At 53.8% G+C, this 21,286-nt stretch overlaps 1 protein-coding gene across 1 annotated transcript in view; it reads left to right on the top strand.

The window, feature by feature from the left end:
* Positions 1-21,286, top strand: part of EP400 (E1A binding protein p400) — a 54,585-nt gene continuing 33,299 nt past the window's right edge. Inside the window, 15 exon segments of the mRNA XM_014449537.2 lie at positions 1-1,470; positions 10,556-10,646; positions 12,097-12,204; positions 12,708-13,090; positions 13,683-13,976; positions 14,594-14,779; positions 15,167-15,307; positions 15,786-15,864; positions 16,590-16,639; positions 16,993-17,050; positions 17,748-17,834; positions 18,760-18,867; positions 19,666-19,856; positions 20,058-20,235; positions 20,990-21,126. Coding sequence (XP_014305023.1) covers positions 157-1,470; positions 10,556-10,646; positions 12,097-12,204; positions 12,708-13,090; positions 13,683-13,976; positions 14,594-14,779; positions 15,167-15,307; positions 15,786-15,864; positions 16,590-16,639; positions 16,993-17,050; positions 17,748-17,834; positions 18,760-18,867; positions 19,666-19,856; positions 20,058-20,235; positions 20,990-21,126 — 3,405 coding nt within the window. The 5' untranslated portion in view covers positions 1-156.

Genomic DNA, 21,286 nt, shown 5'->3' with positions numbered 1-21,286 from the left:
ACCAGCTGCCGGTGGGACAGACAGTCACATGTCTCCAGTGCTGCTGACCAGGCTCGTAATAAGGGGTGATCAGACGGTGATATTTGCCTTGAAGTAACTTGATTTCAACTTTGATTTTTCAGGAGAACATTAAGTTGGATAAAAAGGGGGGCGATAATGCACCACGGCAGCGGCCCTCCGAATGTCCAGCACCAGCTGCAGAGGTCCCGGGCCTTCCCCAGCAGCGAAGAAGAGCAGCAGGCCCACCCAAACCCACCCCCATCCCCCGCCACGCCTTTCGCACCCTCGGCCAGCCCATCCGCACCCCAGTCGCCCGGGTACCAGGTTCAGCAGCTCATGAGCAGGAGTCCCGTGGCCGGGCCGAACGTGAACCTCGCCCTGCAGAACGTGGGGCCAGTGGTGGCAGGAAACCCCCCGCTCACGCTGGCCCCGCTGCCACTCCCCAGCCCCACCTCTCCGGGCTTCCAGTTCAGTGCCCAGCCGAGGCGCTTTGAGCACGGATCGCCGTCCTACATCCAGGTCACCTCACCACTGTCCCAGCAGGTGCAGACCCAGAGCCCCACCCAGCCCAGCCCTGGGCCGGGGCCAGGCTTACAGAATGTGCGGGCAGGCGCACCCGGGCCTGGCCTGGGCCTGTGCAGCAGCAGCCCCACCGGGGGCTTCGTGGATGCCAGTGTGCTGGTGAGGCAGATCAGCTTGAGCCCGTCCACGGGTGGGCACTTCGTGTTCCAGGAGGGCTCGGGCCTCGCCCAGATGGCCCAGGGAGCCCCAGTCCCGCTGCAGCACACAGGGACTCCCATTGCAATGCGAGAACGGAGACTGTCCCAGCCCCACGGGCAGCCGGGGGGGACTGTGCACCACCTGGGACCCCAGAGCCCCGCGGCCTCGGGCGGAGCTGGCCTGCCGCCCTTGGCCAGCCCCGGCCACATCACCACCGCCAGCCTGCCGCCCCAGATCAGCAGCATCATCCAGGGGCAGCTGGTCCAGCAGCAGCAGCAGCAGCAGCAGCAGCAGGTGCTGCAGGGGCCACCATTGACCCGGCCTCTGCTGCCCGGGGTTGGGGGGGCTTCGGCGTTCGGGATGACATCCCCGCCGCCCCCCAGCAGCCCTTCCAGAACCTCGGTGCCCCCGGGCCTCTCCAGCCTTCCCCTCTCGTGCTCGGGGAGCAGGAAGACACCCAAGAAGCTGGAGGAGATCCCCCCAGCCTCCCCAGAGCTGGCCCAGATGCGGAAGCAATGCCTGGACTCTCACCTCCGGGAGATGGAGGCTTTGAGGGAGGCCTTCAAGGAGTACCTGATTGAGCTGTTCTTCCTGCAACACCTGCAAGGGAACATGATGGATTTCCTGGCTTTCAAGAAGAAGCACTACGCCCCGTTACAAGCTTATCTTAGGCAGAACGATCTGGACCTGGAGGAGGAGGAGGAAGAGGAAGAGGAGGAGGAAGAAAAGTCTGAGGTTATCAATGATGAGGTGAGAAACAGCAGTTTAATCATTAGAGGACTGCGCTGCGCAGGTGTGAGTCTAGGCAGCTGTGAACACAAAAGAACCTGTGAGCCCGGGGTGCTCCTCAGACGCGGTTTCATAAGGATTTGACCCAGGAGTAACGTGGAAGGTGGATTTTGCTGTTTTCTTCGCAGGAGGGAAGAGCTGCCCTAATAGTTGGGGGGCAGGGGCAGACCAGGTGCCTTCATTGAGAGCAGAGACTCCGCTCCGGAGGGAGAGCTGGCCTGTGGGCTGCAGCCTGTGCCCCTGGCCTGTGGGGGGTGCGCACCTTGGGCTGGTTCCCAGTTTTCACATTTTACTGAAATAGGTCCCCCCATTGAATCATCATGAATGTGGATTTTAAACAAGGGGTTTAACTATAAATAAATGTAAATATTGATGTGGTATTTTCATGATTAAAATAGTTATTATGGCAAAAACCAATTTTTAGGTGTAGTCTTAGCTTTGAGATCATATTTTAAATTCACTTTTATAAATACCTATGAATGATATTTAAGATGGCATCTTTTTTTAAACTGAAAATTTTGGGTGCCTGGAATGGGTGCTTAATAAATGCCCGAATTGAGATTTCTTGATACCATTGTGATTCCAACCCATTTGTCTGCACTTCCTGAAAAAAGCTGATCACAGCAGCGAGCGTGAGGTGGCTGTCGTGCACTGTACGTGTGCCTTTGTGTTGTGTAGTGTACGATGTTGGTGCAGCTGACTTTGTTCTAGGAGACGGCTGAATACCTGAGTCTTTGTCACTCTTCTGCAAAGAAATCGGCCTTTGGTGAGCAAAACTGGTCTCTTTGCTCAGTCGTCCTCATCGACATTTATGGGCGTATCTGTGTGGCTTTGCCATTTTGTGTTTTCTTTAACACCCTTTCCAGGATGGACCATTTTTATTTTCCAAATGGTTACCTGATTATTTTGAGGATTTCACCTCTGAAATAGTGAAATTCCGTTATCTTTATGTTTGTACACCAGTGTTGTCTGAAGGTCAGTGCCCTTATCTGTGCTTATGAAAAGAAAGTCCCTTTTTATAACTTCCTGTTGAACTAGACCCTCCATCCTGACCCCCACGTGGTGGCTGATGGAGTGGCCGCTGTGCAGACTGCCGGAGGTGGTCGGCTTTGTTACTGGACCGCCTGCCGTCCCCACTCCAGAGTATGCAGTTGTGCAACCAAGAGATTGCACCTGTGACTCAAATTGGAGTACCTGCAAGATTTGCAGCTGAGTTAGGTTGCTATGTTATACATCTGTCATAAATTAGTTCATTGTCCTTTTGCAGAATTTGATGCAAAAACATTCCATTTTTAAACAGCAAACATCAGTGAGCTGTCAGCAGTAAAATTCTAACACAATTTTGAGCAGTCTTAAAAATCATGTTGCCTTTTTTTCTCAAAATATTTCCTCTCAGGTAAAGGTTGTGACAGGAAAGGATGGGCAGACTGGTACTCCCGTTGCTATAGCAACCCAGCTTCCGCCAAATGTTTCTGCTGCTTTTTCATCCCAGCAGCAACCATTTCAGGTACTTGTCAATGGTTCTCAAATGTAGCCTCATCCCAAACTTTCCCTTCATCCAGGCATTTTAACCTTCAATTACTATTTGCTCTTAGCATTTTTTCCAGAGCCCATCCCTTATTTTAAGAAAATAAAGAAGTCTTCCTGCATATAGAGCTATAAAATTAAGTTGCATGAGTGAACGACAATCCAGAGCTAATGCACTTTTTTGTGTTGACCTGTGCTGCAGTCGTAGCTGTAGTGTGCATGTCCTCTAATCCTCAGCCTGTCCGTGTGCCAGGATCCTCGTGTGCTCTGTCTCCTGTGGGCTCTCTCTGTGTCTTCTCTCTGTATTTTTGAGAACAGTGCCAAACAGAAACAAGAAAAGAAAGATTTAAGCAGACGATACCTTGATATTTTCTCAGCTGGAAGAAACACTGAGGTGAAAGCTCCGAAATCAGGGCCTCGGGCTTCTAAATGGCTGTTAGTGAATGCAAACTGATTATTTACAATTTTTGGAAATTAAGTTACTCAGTGTTCCAGTAACAGTGCTAAGGATCTAAAAGTATAGGTCTGATTCTAGTAGTTTTGGAATGGATTGTGCTGGGTTCTGAAAGCAGTTTCATCTTTGTGGTGATAAGTTTTTTAAAACAATTTTTTTATTTCTCAGCTACAGTTGACATATAATATTATATTACTTTCGGGTGTATAACAGTGATTAGACCCTTGTGTAACCTACAAAGAGATCAACCATACATCTAATACCCATCTGGTACACCATACATAGTTATTTTAATATTTTAATTTTGATATAATTTCAAACGTAGGTAGAAGTTGCTGTAACAGTACAGAGAGCCCCCCTGATAGTCCTCACCACATTCACCAGGGGTTACCTGTTGGCCCCGTTTGCATTACTTTCATTCTCTCTCTCATATTTGCACACACATCTCCCCCTGAACTAACTGACAGGAAGTTGCAGACATCCCCTCATGCCCTTTATCCCTACGTACTTCCGCACGTGCTGGGTGACCTTCAGATCACATGTTGCAGTGACGCTGTACGGTGGCGAGGCCGCAGCTCAGGCAGATGTCTCCTCTCCGGATGATGTCGTCTAGCGTTTCCCTCGGTCTGGGACCTTTGGTCTTCCTTCCTCTGGGCCGGCCCCTCGGTCTCTCGGGACCTTGGCATTTTTGAGAAGGAGAGCCATTTATTCTGTAGTGTGTCCTTTGATGTGGGCTTGTCGGATGTTTCTGGTGTCTGATGCGGGTCATGCAGTTTTGAGGGGATACCACGGAGTGACGCTGTGTGCAGCTCAGTGTGCCACGTGAGAAAGCCGTGACGTCACTGTCCTTCACTGGTCCCTGAGGCTTTTCCAGTGGAAAAGCTTTTCTTTGGGTGATTGATAAGTAATTTGGGGAAGATAGTTCAAGACCATATGAATATCTAGGATCTCATTAAACATTCGGCCACTGATTCTAGCCTCTGTTGCATCTACTGACGAGTCCTGCCAGACGCAGCTGTCACCTTACAGATTGCAGAATGGACTTGCTAATTCCATTATTCCTTTTACGTTCGTTAGTTGGCACTCTGCTGTAATGACACACTTTCTTTTCAGTTGATGTATTTTATATGTGGATTCTTCCATCAGTGGGTTATAACATGTCACTGACGATTTATTTGTTCATTTGCACTTATTAACTCAGTAGAATTGACACTTTTTGGTCTGTAGTTCCATGAGTTTTGACAAACACAGGAAGCTGTGTAATGACCATTACAGTCAAGAACAGGAATTGTGTCATCCCCCAGGGTGCTCCCTCGCGTGTCTCTGTGGTCGAGCCTCGCCCTGCCTTACCCGTTGTCTGCACCGCTGTGATTTCGCCTTTTCCAGATGAGGTATTGGTGGAGTCACACTGGCTGCTTGCAGTTGGCACAGCACACGGGAGAGCCACCCACGTGGTTGCGTATTTCTGTTGCGCTGAGTGATAAAATTAGGGGTAAAGTTGCAGTGAATGTCCACAGACTGTTTTTCATGTGAACATAGGCCTTCAGTTGGGTAAATCCCTGGGGGACAGATTGCTGGGTTGTTTGGTAAGGGTATGTATGTTCAACTCCATAACAGACTGCCCACCTTTTCCACAGCGGTGGTACCATTCCTCACCCCAGGTGGCAACTTTGTTCTTTTTTAAAATCTTTCTCTTTTTTTGATATCTACACAACATCCTACCAGGGTTTTGACTGAGATTACATTGAGTTCGTTGATCAGTTTGTTGAGAAGTAATGTCTTGACAATATTGCATCTTCCAGTTCAGGAATATGGTACATCTCTCCATGTGTTGTGGCCTTCTTTGTCTTCTTTCTTCAGTGTTTTGTAGTGTTCAGCATCCCAATTCCATATGTGTTTTGTTATATTTATACCCCAGTATTCCTGTTTCTCTGTGGAATTGTAACTGGTAGTTATATCTTTAAAATGTTGTTGTTCATTGCAAGTACAGAGTGTCTCAAAAAAATGTGTACACACTTGAACAGCTGATAGCTCAAGTTTGGGAGTTAAATGTATTTTAATAAACGCTGCCTTTGTAATTATTCAAAGTGTGTGTATACGTTTTTTTGTTTTTTGGGGGGGGGCACATTCTGTATATAAGAATACAGTTTATTATTTGAACCTGTATTCTGGAACTTTGCTAAACTCATTTATTCATTTCAGGAGCTTTTTTGGTGGATTCTGTAATATATTCAACAGAGAGAATCATGTCTGCAAAGAAAGCAGGACTTACTTTTTCTTTTCCTATCTATACGTTTACTTCTTTTTCTTGCCTTATTGCATTGGCAAAACCAGAATAGGAGCGGTGAGAACAGACATTCTTCCCTTCTTCCCAGTCTTAGCGGGAAAGCATTTAGTCTTTCACCGTTGGGTCTGATGTTAGCTGTAGATGTTGTAGGTGTCCTTTATCAGGTTAAGGAAATTCCTCTAATTACACTATTTATCATGAATGGATGTTGAATTTTGTCAAATGCAATTTCTGCGTCTTGTGATGTTTTTCTTCTTTGGTCTATAAATATGGTGAATTATGGGTATTGAGGCATAGTTTATAAGCGGGGAGTGGACACAACTTAGGTGTGACAAGTGCCCGTGTAACCCACATGCCTTTCAAGATGTCCACTTACATCACATCCCCTTGTGCCCCCTGCTCGGCATTTGCTGCTCAGGCCCCTCCACTGCTCTTGATGCCCAAATTATCTGTAATTTGGCCATTTGGAGCCCCTCTCCAAGCTTCTGACGCCCCTTCTCTGAGACGCTCTCGGAGCACTTCTCCGGTGAGCACTTCCTTTCTGGTACAAGATGCTGAGGCTCGTTGGGCACATCCCTTTCTGCAGCCCAGGACTGTGGCATTGCTCTACGGAGCCTACTTCCTGTTGGTGGAGAAAACTCATTTGAACCCAGTGCTTAGGTGCTGCTTGTGCGTTTGGTACGGTTGAAGATAAGATTTGTTCAATTGGAGACGCTCAGAACTGACTCACGGGCACCGTTACTGCGAGTGCGTAGAGGGGCGTGTGGACGCTCTGGCGGGTGCTTGCATGGAACAGCGGGGCAGTGCACGCAAGGAGGGCCTGCAGGCTGGTGGAGATGATGTGCGGTCTTCACAGCGACTCACTGTCACCTCACCAGGCTGCCGGAAACGACATTGGACAGAATCTGATGTGATGAGGGATTCCCACCACTTCTGATGGGAGCGAGCTGATGGGAGCGAGCGTGGGCAAACCCTTTGACCAGCAGAAGCTCTAAGGTTACTCTCACGTGTGTGCACCAGAAAGCCTTGTCTATAAAAGCCCCAAACTGGAAAGAATGGAAATGCCCACCACCACCAGCAGCGCAGACCAGCGATCGTGCACCCTCGACAGAGGAATGCTTACGTATATTCCAGTCGGCAGAGGGAGTCGGCAGTCACAGCACGGGTGCTGCGAGGGCTGGTCTCTGGGGCAGAGGAAGGGCTTCCAGGAGAAGACAGGTGCAGACTTTCTTCAGGGAAAGCTCACTGGGAAGCAGAGCCAGCAGACGCGGTGTGGCGCTTGCGCTGCAGGTGAGGGCACCGCGGTGGGAAGTGTCCCGATCAGGCAGCGGCACCTGCCTGGGTGGTCAGGGGCTCCCTCACGCTCCGCATCCCCAAGGCACAGTAGCAGGTTGTTTCTTAAGCCTGGTGACGACTCCGTGGGTGGTCCCTGTAATACTGTTTTCAACTATGTGTAAGGTTTTCCACTTTCCTCAACATTTTACTATGAAAGATGTTGAACAGAGAGAAAAGTTTGAGTCTTCAGTCAACCTCCACATTCCACCATTTAAATTCTGATTAACTTTACTATGCTTTAAAAATTGCATACATATGTTAATTTCTTTTGTATATAGGATATCCTATATAATAAAAGCCTAATATGCTAAGTGTTTGGTCAACCGGTTGGCCATTCAACCAATCAAAGCATAATATGCTAATGATATGCTAAGGCTCCTCAGCTCCTCGCTATGATGTGCAGCTGGGGGCAGACGCCCTGACTGGTAGGTTAGCTTGCTGCTGGGGTCTGGCTAATTAGGACTGAGCAAGATGGGCCGGACACGCCCTGGAGCCCTCCCGCGTCCCTCCTCGCCCCGATTGATCGTGCACTGGTAGGGTCCCTCAGCTTGGTCTGTGCCCTCTCGCAATCCGATCAACACAGTGTGTTTACACTTTATTTTATTTAACAAATATTCTCTATATTTTATTTACTTTAAAAAATAATCGTTCTTTTTTTTAACTATATTTTTTTTATTGATTTCAGAGAGGAAGGGAGCAAGAGAGGGAGAAGCATCAATGATGAGAATCATTGATTGGCTGCTTCTTACACTCAAGCCCACAATCAGGCCCTGACCAGGAATTGAACCGTGACCTCCTGGTTCATAAGTCGATGTTCAACCACTGAGCCATACCAGCTGAGCCAGTTTGTATTTTAAAGTCAGCAGTATCATTCCCGATAAAATAATCATGAAGGTAGTGTAAGAAACTAAAGATAGCCCAGCCAGCGTGGCTCACTGGTAGAGCATCAACCTATGAACCAGGAGGTCACACTTCGATTCCTGGTCAGGATACATGCCTGGTTGTGGGCTTGATCCCCAGTGTGGGGCGTGCAGGAGGCAGCCGATCCATGATTCTCTCTCATCATTGATGTTTCTCTCTCCCTTTCCCTTTCTCTCTGAAATCAATACAAATATACATTTTTAAAAAGAAACTAAAGATAGTATTAAAAACTAAAGGTCATCCTGAAACCAGGAGTTGGTGGCAGTGCAGGAGTCGGGAGAGAGGCTGGCCCTTCCCCCAGCGTGTCTGTCAAGAAGTTGTCATTTTCATCCGTTTTCACAGGGATCTCGTCCTCTAACACCATTTTGTTGAAAAGACTTCTTATTCCTTCTGGTTGCTCCCAGCCTGCAGGAAGTGATGTGATGGGCAGTCACTGGGGGCCCCCTGCTGGGCTCCCCACTCAGTTCTGTCCATCTGTCCATCACCCTTGAGCAGCACTGCACTGTCCTAGTGACCGTAGCCCCCAGCGCGTCTCAGGTCCAGGCCTCTGGTCCTCTCGGGACTGTTTCAGTTCACTGCCCCCCCCCCCCCACTCTGCTACCCAGCCTTCCAGTGTGTTTTTTTATTTCAGATATTTTAGTTTTCAGTTTTAGAATCTCCACTTGGTTTTCTGTTTGAATAGTTCCTTTCTTCTGTCCTTCATGACGACATATTTCCTTTGTGTCCTGGGCGCAGTTATTAAAGCCACTGGCAGATCCTCGCTGCCCAGTTCCAGCACGTGGGCCCGCTGTTTGCTGCCCGTCGGTGGTTTTGAGTGTGGCTCATGCTTTCTTGTTTCTTTGTGTCTTGGAGTCGTTGTGACTTGGATTTCGAAGGTGGTGACTGGCCGGTGGCAGCGCGCCGGAGGAGTGCGGTTGCTTTTCTTCCATAGTTAGCCACGGTGATTGAATTGGAGCCGGGCGCTCCGTCTCCCGAGCGTTGGCGCCTGGAACCTTAGTGGGTGCGTGGCATTTGTGTCTGCGTGGTCCGGAGGCAGCAGAGCTGATGGAGAGAGCCTGCCTCTCCTTGTCCAGCCTGGTCCTGTGGCAAGTCCCGTCCTCACTGCTGGCTTCCTGCCCGGCCCCAGTCATCTGCAGGCAGCGTGGCTGGGCTCTGGGCCGAGCCGCGCCGCATGGCACAGACGGGCCCTCATGCTGTGCCGTGGCACCAGAACCCACTCCGGCCCTTTCCCTACGTCCTGCAGGTCCCAGGCCCCTCCCTGAGGCTGTCCCCTGGTCCCCATGTTACGCTTCTTCCGGAGTTTGTGTGTGTTTGGAGTACTTTTGGTCCAGTATGACGTACTTGACACCGAGCATTTCTCACTTTCTTCTATTAAAAATAACAACAACCCTTCTGATAAGTAATACATGTTCATTGTGAAACATTTGGAAAATTTAGAAAGGTGCAAACACACACAGATGATAAATTAATTCCCTGTAATTCTGTCCCCAGAGATAACCACTGTTCATATCACCTGATTTTCAAATCATTCTTTTCTTCTGCCTTCTCTCTCCCTCCCACCCTCTCCTCCCCCATCTTCCTTAAATGTAACCGGGTGCTTACTCTCCCTTTAGTCACTCTGAGCTGTCCTCATGGGAGCTAGTGGCCTGCAGCCTGGCTGGAACCGGCCGTGTCATGTCCACTCCGCGGGCCGCGGGGATCAGCGATGAGCAGTTCTCAGACATCATCCATAGCGTCTTGTGACTTTTGCATTTAAAATGCTTCACTAAGTAGAGTGATCATCATTGAGTCATTAAACAAGATCAGCGATGAGCAGTTCTCAGACATCATCCATAGCGTTTAGCGTCCCTGCATGTTGAGGTGCAGAGTGGAAGGTGCAGGCGCCAGACTGCGCTCTGCCTTGGCCAGCGGCTGTCATTCAGACATTCACAGTGACCACTGTCCACACACCACATAGGTCACGAGGGGCCCACTGTCCACACACCACATAGGTCACGGAGGGCCCACTGTCCACACACCACATAGGTCACGGAGGGCCCACTGTCCACACACCATTGGAAGATCCAAGTCATCGTACTTACTAATTGGGGTTTTAGTGTCGTTTTCCTATAGGAAAACAGTTCCAACCTTTCTTTGCATTATTCAGCTTTGTTTTGGGGGTGAGCGATGACAGGCAGTGTGACTGGCCAGGGAGGCTCAGCTGGGGTCCACCTCAGGCTCCCGCTTCCTGCAGCAGCCCCCCTGCTGCTCTGTGTGCCAACCAGCTCGTGTAGGTTCACACTGACCTGAAGTTTCATTTAAAACCAGAACGATAGGTCTTTTCTAAGTCCTTTTTTTCTTCCAGAGGTAAGTTAGAGCTTTAAATCACTCACAGAAATATACATTGCATATGTATATTTAAATACATTGGGTAGGTAATATTTCATTAAAAAGAAATAAGGTCAATGCTCGGGTAATGATGATAGTTTTAGTCGTTCTTGTACTTAAATGACCCAAATCTGACTCTTCCCCTTTCTTTCCAGCAGCAAGCCCTCGCAGGGACCCTGGTGGCAGGGGCTGGCAGTACGATAGAGACGGACCCCTTTAAGAGGCAGCAGGCGGGACCCCCGGCAGGTATGTCACCGTCACGGCACGACTCAGGTGGCCCCAGGCCAGCGGCTTCGCAGCGGGACTTACAGCTCCGCGGCCACGTGTCTCTAAATTGTGAACGCTGAGGAGCTTGGTGTTGATTAGTTTCTTTCTACTTTGAAAGTTACTTTTTATTTGGGGCGTATTGATGTGCATGTTCACGTGTACCGAAGGGACAGGCTCATCAGTCACGCAGGTGTATTTCGTTTTGATTTTCAAGTGCACTTCTGGGCTTCCTAGTCCTCATGCCATGATTGAATGTAAAACCATCTGCTTTTTCAAGTTGTCATTCATTTTTTCAAACTGAATTTTTTTCTTCGAATTATAAACTTCATACACATTCTATGTAACATTTTTAAACAGTTCAGGTGTCACTTAAGCCTACCTCTGGTTTCCTGCCCACTCCCTAGCCACAGAGGTAGCTGCTGTTAACGCTTGTGAATTTCCACAGACATTCTGTCTGCACACCAGCATTGTGACACCTGTCATTCTGGAAACAATCTATATGTGATCGGATGTACACTGTTGTCTAACATCACGTAGGAGGCGTCTGTCCCATCCATGGGCTTCGTCGTTTGTGCTGGCTGCCATAGTTTCCATTGCACAGGCAGTTCCTTCTTTATGCTTCAGACCCTGGTCAGTGTTCATTTGTTAGTACCATCAACATATTGAACACTAGTCTCACATTTTTTCCTACAAGTTTATCAGTATATCTTTTTTAAAAATATATTTTTATTACTTTCAGAGAGGAAGGGAGAGGGAGAGAGAGAGAAACATCAATGATGAGAGCGACTCATTGATTGGTTGTCTCCTGCACGCCCCACTCTGGAGATCAGGCCGGTAACCCGGGCATGTGCCCTGACCGGGAATCGAACCGTGACCTGGTTCATAAGTCGATGCTCAACCACTGAGCCACGGCGGCCAGATGTCAGTATATCTTAAGGGGAAACTCCTAGAATGAAATAGTGGATCAGAGCGACATGCGCTTAAGTGTTGGAGACAGTCAGTTGCCCTCCAGGGGGTTGGGTCCATTTCTAATCCCATCAGCAACGTCTGGTTCCTTCCCCTGTAGCCTTATGGATCGTCCCTCTGCGAGCCGTGGCTCTCTGCCCCTTGCTCTGTCTGGTCCCATACTTGCCATGTCACCTGTAAGAGCTTCTGACTGTCGAGTCAGCCCGCCTGTGCCCACCGTGTGTGCTGCAGATGTTGTCTCTGAGGATGTTGCTTGATCTTTGCCTTTTCATGATGCTTTTCCTTATATTTGCACATCTTTAATGAAAAGAAATTATATTTATCGATCTTTCACGGCTTTTGGATTTGGGTTCGTGCATAGAAAGGTCTCCCTGTTTAAATATGATAAAAACACACATTTTTTCTACTACGCTTGTGGTTTTATGTTTACATCAAACTGCACCTTTTCTGAAAATTATTCTAGAGCAGTCTAAGCGACCTCGGCTTGAAGTGGGTCACCAAGGGGTAGTTTTCCAGCACCCAGGGGTGAATACAGGAGTTCCTCTCCAGCAGTTAATGCCGACAGTTCAAGGTAAGACCCAGCGTCAGAGCCAGCTCCTGTAGCTCAGGAGGGCATGCAGAGGCCGACAGCCCGCGCAGACTCAGACACGTGCAGTTGAGCTGGCCTGGTTGAAGTGGCTCCTGGACTTGGGGTGTTCTGAGCTGTAGTAGCACAGTGTGAAGACCCCGGAGACTAGTTCTTGTCCCTGTAACGAGCCACACGTGTGCTTGTCCTCAAGCTTCTCTCCAGTTTCCACTCCTGTGTTTCCTCGTTGCTGCCGCCTAGGGACCCCTGTGGTTACTCAGTGCTGCCCTGCTTGATGCTGCCTGGCCAGGCCCAGTGCCTCTGTCCTTTCTGTGTCTCATTGAGAACATTAGATCTGACGTGACTCAGATTTCCCGCCAGTTAAGCCTCCAGACTGCGCGGTCATTCTGCGTGGCGGGTCTGTGACGAGCCCTGGGAGGTGACATCTGACGCCTGGTCATGCTTTCGAGCTCCAGAGTCAGTGCTGGTGGGTCTTTCCTGTCTTGCAGGAGGGATGCCTCCCGCCCCTCAGGCCGCCCAACTGGCCGGACAGAAGCAAAGCCAGCAGCAGTATGACCCGTCCACGGGGCCTCCGGTGCAGAATGCCGCCAGCCTGCACACACCTCCACCGCCGCTGCCCGGCAGGCTGCCCCCGGCCGGCCTCCCCACCGCACCCCTGCCACCCACGCTGCAGTACCCGCCACAGCCGCCGATGGGGGAGCCGCCGACACAGCTGCACGTGGCCACAAAGGCCCAGCAGCCCAACCCCCCGGTCCCCGTGCCCCCTGCCAGCCAGCTCCCTGTGCCCCCGCAGGCCACACAGCCGGCCCTGCTCGCCCCAGTGCCCGGGAAGGCGCAGATGCAGGCCCCTCCGCCGCCGTCCCAGCCGCAGGTACTCTGACCTCGGGCTCTGAGGGGTGGAGGGGACCAGGCAGGTGTGACAGGAGGTCAGCCAGCCAGCATCTGAGACATGGTGTGTGTGTAAAATAAGGACTGCTTGTAGCCGAGTTGTCACTGTTGAATTATCAGGAAAAAATGGTTCTGATTGCTGTGCTCAGAGCAGAGAGCCGTGCGAAGGGCCTTGTAGCCACTGTGCCACTTGATGTGCCCCGTAAGGCAGAGGCTGGGGGCAGGCGCCGGGTGCCTGTGGTGGAGGTGAGGCTGGGAGTGGCGAGGCTGCTCCTAACCATCGGCCAAGCCCCCCGGGGGCCCCCACGCTCTGCCCTCTGCAACAGTGTCCAGGGGTGGTTCTTCACCGGGACCCAGTGACACAATGAACATGCTAAAGACACAGGAGAGAGGCTGGGGAAGGAAAGGTGTGCGATGGACCGCACGGACAAGCACAGCTTGTAGTGGTCTTAGGTGACAGGGCTGTAGACGGGGCTCAGTTTGTGTGGTGGTTTGTGTGATCGTGGGTTCGTTTGTGTTGCTGTGGGGAGGGACCATGGCGTGCCTTCACCTGTCGCCTCTTTTCTGCCCACCAGACGGTGGCCTCCGCGAGACCACCCACAGACCCCGCCCAGCCCAGTCCTCGGCCCCCGCCCCCCTCCTCCACCTCGTCCATCGCTCCCGGCAGTGGCTCCGGCCCGGGGGCCTCGCCAGCACGGGCCTCCCCGGTGAACAGACCCTCCTCAGCAGCCAGCAAGTCTCTGTCTCCAGTCACCTCCCGGTCCCCAGGGGCAGCTGTGTCAGCCCCCCCAAAACCACAGAGCCCAGCTCAGAACGCGGCTGCACCCCAAGACGGTTCTCAGGACAAGCTGGCAGAGCAGATGGCACTGGTGAGGGGCTGGTGCCTTCCGTCTGGTGACACGCGGCTGCACTCACGCTGGGAAGCAGCGTTTGTAGCTGCACGCCTGGCATGAGGGCGGTTGGCCAGCTCTGTGGTCAGAGACCCACGATGGAAGCCAGTCATGCGACCCTGTCCTGGGGGAGGGGGTCTCGTGTGGTCTTTTCTGTGCTGAAGTCAGTGGTCTGGGCTGCTGTCCTCGCAGGCTGTGGATGAGGGGCCGGGACAGGGCGGGTATCGTGAGGGGGGACAGTGCAGGGCCCCAGGTCGGTGAGGGTCATGGTCAGCCAGTGGTTTCTGCTGTTCCTCAGATGGAGCGGTTGTCTGTTCAACTTCATTTAAAGGAATTAAAAGAAACAAAGCAAAATGGGGTGGGCTCGGATCTAACCCCGTGACGTGTGGCCAGTCTTCTCAGTGGGTCAGTGCAGACGCCAGGCCTCTGGTTCCCTGGTGCAGAGCGCGGGCCTGACGTGTTCTGAGGCTCCACTCCGTCACCTGCCCGTTCTTCCAGCTTTGGGTCCAAGTCTTACCTTTGCTGCTGAGACTGCCACAGAGTCAGTCTCACCTGTGGGAATGAAGTTAATGATTATGTGCTCCCCCTCCCCGCAGGAAAACCAGATCCATCAGCGGATAGCCGAGCTGAGGAAGGAAGGCCTGTGGTCCCTGAGGCGGCTGCCCAAGCTGCAGGAGGCCCCGCGCCCCCGTGCACACTGGGACTACCTGCTGGAGGAGATGCAGTGGATGGCCACCGACTTCGCCCAGGAGCGGCGGTGGAAGGTGGCTGCTGCCAAGAAGGTGGGTGAGCTGGGCCCTGGGTTGTCCATTCACTTGGGGAAGGAAGTAGTGAGCCTGGGTCTCCCCACCCAGCGCCGACGGCCCGCAGAGCACGCGGCTGCATCTCGGAGACAGCGTGGTCCTGGGCTGAGAACACGGGAGGAGCTTCGTGTCGCCCTGGCCAGGGTCCCGGTTGGTTGGCGCACCGCCCGTGCGCTGGAGGGTGCAGGTTGGCTCCTCAGTCGCGCGCAGGAGACAACCGATGGATGTTTCTCCTCTCCTTCTCCCTCTGCCTTCCTCACTCTGAAATCATTGTTTCTTTTAAATGAAGCTTTAAAAAAAAGAAACCCGTGTCCTTTTTGTCGCGTGACAGACTAAAACACGAAACCCTTAAACTTTCCCTGCCAGCTCGTCAGGACGGTGGTGCGTCATCACGAGGAGAAGAAGCTGCGAGAGGAAAGGGGCCGGAGAGAGGAGCAGAGCCGGCTCAGGCGCATCGCCGCCTCGGCTGCCAGGGAGATAGAGTATTTCTGGTCCAATATCGAACAGGTAAACCTGACTCTTTAATGGGGCCCGAGACCTAGACTGCTGGGGCTGGCAAGGCAGAGCCGCAGTGTCACTGGGGAGGGTGCGTGAGGGTGGGTCCCGCCAGCATAGCCCTCGGACTGCAGCTCCTTAGAAGGAAGGTTCTTGCTCTGCCTGTGGCTGTGCGTGGACACGTGGACACGCATGGCTGCTGCTGGTGCTGCATGAAGTCCATTGTCCCCGAGAGGCCTGCACGCGGCTCCTCGGAGGTGGGCAGTCGCCAAGGAGCTGCTCTCCGGAACGGCAGCGCTTGCTCCACTCCCTTTAGAAAGCGTTCTGAGCTCAGCACCTGACGGGACTGGGCAGATGCAGTTCGCTGCAGATCAGGGCGAGCCAGCCGTGTGCTTGCAGACCCGTGTGTGAGTGTCTCCGTTGCTGAACATTCCGGAGCCGGTTAACTTACATCCTCGGACACGTGCTTGTGTTTAACTCTTGTATTCAGGTTGTGGAAATCAAACTACAAGTCGAATTAGCGGAGAAGAGGAAGAAGGCCTTGCATTTACAGAAAGTTTCCAGGAAAGGTATGGTCCTTGGTAAAGCCTTCCCTCTTGCGGACCGTATTCTGCCCCAGTCCTGTGCTCGTCGGCACCTGGCGACAAGGTGGCTTCCCAGGAGGCTGCTGCTCCGACCCTGCGCGAGCTTGTGGCGCCTGGTGATCACCTTGCTCGAGGGGCAGCCGCTCTGGCCGCATGTTCCCATTCTTTTGAGATTGGCTGGTTGAGTCCGAACCCCAGGCTGACCAGCTTTGGGGCTCTCACTCTCAGTTGAGGTCTGAGCCTGTCCCCTTTGGCCAGTCCCTGGGCAGGGAGGTGGACTCCCTGAGGTGTGTGGCCCTGGGCCCCTGTGTGTGGCCAGTGCACTGCCTCACTGCACTGCAGGGCAGGGCAGGGCGGGGTGGGGTGGGTGGGACACTGTGACTTCCATTTTCCTGGTGTGGAAACGGGGGAGAGGTGGCCACTGCTGAGGTCACAGCTGTGCGACCAGACGGGGCAGAAGAAAGGAGCTTTGCTGGTAGCTCCTGTCCCTCTCCTGGGTTCCTGCCGAGGTCTCAGCGCTGAGGGCTGGGAGCTGCCTGGGCACCTGGTGAGGGTGGCAGGGGGCTGGCTCTGCATTGTCCCCAGGTCACCAGGAGGGGGGGCACTCGCTGGGATGTCTCCTCAGCGGGGTGTCAGGAGGGCGTGGCCTAGACAGGCAGAGACGCCCTTGACGTGGGTGGAGAACACGGTCACAGCCCCTGTCTCTCTAGGAAAGGAGCCGAGACCCAAGGGCCCCGAGGTGCTGCTGGAAAGTGTTCTGGTGAGTCCGGCTGTCCCTGCACCGGTGGGCGGGGAGCGTGTGGAGCCCCCTGCTTCTGTCCGGAGAGACGTGGAGATTACACGCGTCACTCCCTTTCATTGTGAAGTCAGGCTACCTGGGGAAGAAACGGGTCTCTGTAGCGGTGGGTTCACGGGGGCGTTGACTGTGATTTGGATGAGGTGCAGCACACATGTGGACTTAGCCACACCCAGGCCTGTCCTGTGACCGCGGCCTGGGGGCGGCATGCTTGTCACAGGGCCACGGTGCCCTGAGGTGCACGCCCAACACAGTCCTGATTTGGTTTCCATGCTGGGCTTTAAGATCACATGTTGGCAATTTTTATCCTGACTCAGGACCCGGGAGCAGCTGGCAGGAAACGGAAAGCGAGCACGACCCTCACTGATGACGAAGGTCTGTCCCCATGAACTCACAAGCAGGGTGCCCATTTGTTGCAACCATGACCCAGAGCCACTGGGGTTGTCGCCAGCCAGGTGCCTCGGTGGGCAGTGGGCTTTGTGGGGAAGACACGAGGCGCTGGCCTGTGGAGCGGGGAGAGCCTAGGACTGAGGGCGAGTTCTGTTCGTAAGGGAGGAGATACGATCAGTGCTGATGGGAAGGAGCCGGCCAGGGGCAGAGGTGTGGTCTGTCTGGCAAGGCCGCCCGGTGGTGAGGCTTGTGCCAGGGGAGACGGCTGCAGACGCTGCATTCTGCTGCGGCGCTGGTCGACGCTTCTGCACCAGGGCCAGGGCTCTGTGGGAGGGAGGCACGGGGGCAGGGCCGAGGTTGCTTTGAGGCAGTGGCTGCACAGCACAGGAGCCCGGTAGGTGAGCTGGTCTGCTGGGCAGTGGCTGGGGTTGTGGACGTGGGCGATGGCTCATGGACTGGCTGCAGCGGGCTCAGCAGTGGGTGGTTCCCTCCCTCGCTCTGGCCTGAGTGGGTTCGTCGTGTAGCAGCAGCCAGGCTGCGTCCACTGAGGTGGGAGGCCAGTGTGGCCAGCCTCCAGCCTTCCCTGCGGCACGAGAGGCTGCGTGTGGAGCCGGTGGAGCTGCGTCGTGCTTGGTGCGTGCTGCCCGTCTCGCTGACATTCGCTCTGACGTCACCGTTGCAGTGGAAGACGAGGAGACGATTGCAGAGGAGGAGGCGAACGAAGGGGCCGTGGACCACCAGTCAGAGCTGTCTAACCTCGCCAAGGAAGGTAGGCTGGGCCTCCTGCCAGCGTGCCGTGAGCACCGAGTCAGGACAGGAAGCTAAAAGTCTGTGCCAGGCAGAACAGCACCCGGCGTCGAGCTCCCTGGGATCAGCCACGCTGCTGAGCGTAGGGTGCCGAGTGCCGCCCCCTCCCCGCGTCCGTCTCCCTCTCCCCGGGTCCCGCCGGGATGCCTTCTGGGTCTTGGGTCTGTCACTCCTGCAGCTCTGTCCCCGCACCCGTGCCCTCCCTGAGCACACTGCTCCCTTCCCAGCGTCGGAGCCTCACGTGAACGTCCTGCTGTAGGTTCGCCCACTTGCCTTTCCTCTCAGCTCTTCTGCTGCCAAGTTTCATTCACGTTGTCATTTGCTGTGTAAACACTGGTTCTCACTGCGCAGTAGCCACGCGCACCTGTCTGCCCAGACGGTCTGCCGGGCAGTGGGTGGGCCCCGGGTACCTGCGCTCCTAGTGGAGGAGCGGGCTGGGGGGCGTGTGCGCCTGGCAGCCTGGTGAAGTTGTGCTGAGTTTGGGTAGAATGATGGCCGCCAGCTGCCCATCTCGGGTGCACTGGTGTCTGACTGCAGCCTTTCTGCCCGTCGGGGTGAGAAACGGCGTCTCTTCCTGGGCTCCTGCCTGTCTTCCTGACCTGGTTCTGGGTTTCCTTTTCCGTGTTGACTTGTAGGTGATCCTTGTGTGTCCTGGACATCAGTTCTTCGTCAGTTTTACGTGTTTTCATTCTCCTTGTGGTAACGTGATGCACAAGTGTTCTTGATGTTAGTGCAGTCGCATTGGCCAACCTGGTTTATTTAAAAAACACACACAACACTCTCTGTAGCTCACAAGATGCCTCCTGTGTCGGCGAACACTCCTTGTTCTTACGCTCATGTGCATGTCTCTGACGGGGAAGTAACCCCCTTCTCCTGTGCCCTCCCAGCTGAGCTGCCCCTCATCGACCTGATGAAGCTGTATGAAGGGGCCTTTCTGCCGAGCTTCCAGTGGCCCCAGCCTCAGCCCGGCGGCGAGGAGACGAGTGAGGAAGAAGGTCTGTCCCGCGCCTGCAGGGGGTTCGGCTTTCAAACAGCGACTCGCAGAGCAGGGGTCGGACAGAGCGGACACCCTTTGGAGTGACGTGTGATTCTGTATTGAGTAGCGTTTCATTGAATTCTGTGCTGCTTTTTTGTTGTTTATAAACTTGGCACAGTCATGAGAGCACTTAGTCAGGTTGTGAGCAGTTCATTTTCTCCAGGTTTAGGAAAGTCGTCATTTTATGGACCTAGATTTTCATCGCATCTATTCAGGCTGTGCTGTTTAACACGCCTGCTTTAAGGAGTTCATTTTACTTTTATTAGACATTCCAAACATGCGCAGACGACACCAGGAACCCTGCTTTCCTGCTGTCGCTCTGCTTGTTCTGATCATTAGACACAGTGCCTGGGAGTGGGAGAGGCCGCTGTCAGGACCCTGTTGCAGCAGGACCAGGGAGGCCCTGGCGGCCCTCACTTGACTGGCCTTGGAGATGCTGGTAGTCTTTCCCTTCTTGGTGGTGGAGGGAGTCAGGGACCCAGTAGGTGCCCATACAGCCACCTGTGGGGACAGCAGCTGCATTGCTGCGGAGGCCTCTCCAGGTTCACCTGAGGGCTTTCCAGAGTGGGCCGAGGCTGATAGTTTCGTAAGAGTTTTCTCTGTTTAACCAGAGCGCACTCTTAGGTATGTAAAGTGGATCAAAGTTCAAAAAATGGGTGCTTTCTTCTGTATTTGGATTCTGTCAGTTTTTTTAATGTTAAATAGGCTCATGAAACTATGAAGGCTGCTGCAAACCCCACCTTTCCATTGCTCGCAGAGGTGGAAGACGGCCCCGGCGACCAGGAGGGCCGCAGGGACGTGGTGCTCATAGACTCGCTGTTCATCATGGACCAGTTCAAAGCCGCCGAGAGAATGGGTGTCGGGAAGCCTCACACAAAGGACATCGCGGAAGTGACCGCCATGGCTGAAGCCATCCTGCCCAAGGGCAGCGCTCGATTCAGCACCACGGTGAGCGCCCGGCGGGAGGGACGGAGAGGCTTCCTGCTCCCACGGAGCACTTGCCCCAGCTGCACACGTGACCGGGAAGGTGAACTCTGACCCTTGTCCTGTTGCCTGGAGGCTTTCTGTAGCTTCCCATGCGCAGCGTGAGGTCAGTCTGGAGACAGGGCTCCGGTCACCTGAGGCAGCGCTCACGGTCTGTCCCTGCAGGTGAAGCTGACTGCCCCGCCCCTGCTGCACGGCACGCTCAGGGAGTACCAGGCGATCGGCCTGGACTGGCTGGCCAAGCTCTACCGGAAGAACCTCAATGGCATCCTGGCGGACGATGCCGGGCTGGGGAAGACCGTGCAGATCATCGCCTTCTTTGCCCACCTCGCCTGCAACGAAGGTAGGCGCGCGGGGACAGCAGGTGCCGCCGAGCCTGGCGTGTGGGCCAGGGTCTGGCTGAGCGAGGGTCGGGAGTGCCTGTTTTCTCGGCTCCTCGTGTGGTGCTTTCTCGTGGGGGTGGGGGCACCTCGCGTCTGATCAGCCTTGGCCATCGGATGGGTGAGACATCTTTCCCAGCCTGTCCTTTCCGCCTCTCGCTCTGTGTGGCTCCATTTCTAACAGTCTGGTGTGTGTGATTCTGATCATTTGAGGATGCTCATTTTTTTAGAGGAATGAGCTGAAACCACCTATTTGGGATGGTTTGGGCGTGTGTGTTGGCGAGAGGTTGGGAGCCTCCACGTGAGTTGGTGTGGTGCTGTGGGAGTACCCACCGGGGAGGGGACAGGCCTTGGGCTCCGAGGGCTGCGGGCTGCTGACTGCTTTTCCTGAGCGTTGTTCCTTGTCAGCGGGGGTTCCTTCCCGTGCTCATGGGGTTGGCCATGTTTCTGAGTAAGCATTCCTTTTATTGGGTGATTGATTACTCATCCAGCCACTCCTGGCTGAGCGCCTCCTGAGAGTCAGGCCTGCCCCTGCGGCTGCTGGGAGTGGGGACGGAGGCGCCGTCCCAGTCCAGGAGCCGTGGTGGGAGGACGCCCCTGCACCCGCTGGACGGCTGCTTCAGTCCCGCTCGGGGACGTCTCCACAGCGCGTGCTGGTGCCTGGGCCTGGCGAGGACAGTGTGGCTGAGCGGACAGCTGTGTCCCCTCCCTCCGCAGGCAACTGGGGCCCTCACCTGGTCGTCGTGAGGAGCTATAACATCCTCAAGTGGGAGCTCGAGCTGAAGCGCTGGTGTCCTGGGCTCAAGACCCTCGTATATGTTGGCAGCCACCGAGAACTCAAAGCAAAGAGACAGGTACTTCAGCTCCACTGAGAACTCAGAGCAGAGACAGGTATTTCAGTTCCACCGAGAACTCAAAGCAAAGAGACAGGTACTTCAGCTCCAGCGTGAAACAAAGCCAGACAAGAAACCATCTTAGTTAGTACAAGACACGTCAAAGCAAAGAGACAGGTAC

This window comes from Myotis lucifugus, unplaced genomic scaffold (genome assembly GCF_000147115.1).
Source record: "Myotis lucifugus unplaced genomic scaffold, Myoluc2.0 scaffold_1239, whole genome shotgun sequence".
In the NCBI taxonomy this organism is placed as follows: domain Eukaryota; kingdom Metazoa; phylum Chordata; class Mammalia; order Chiroptera; family Vespertilionidae; genus Myotis; species Myotis lucifugus.
The sequence above is the reverse complement of the archived record's forward strand: the minus strand, read 5'-3'. Positions and strand labels throughout refer to the sequence as shown.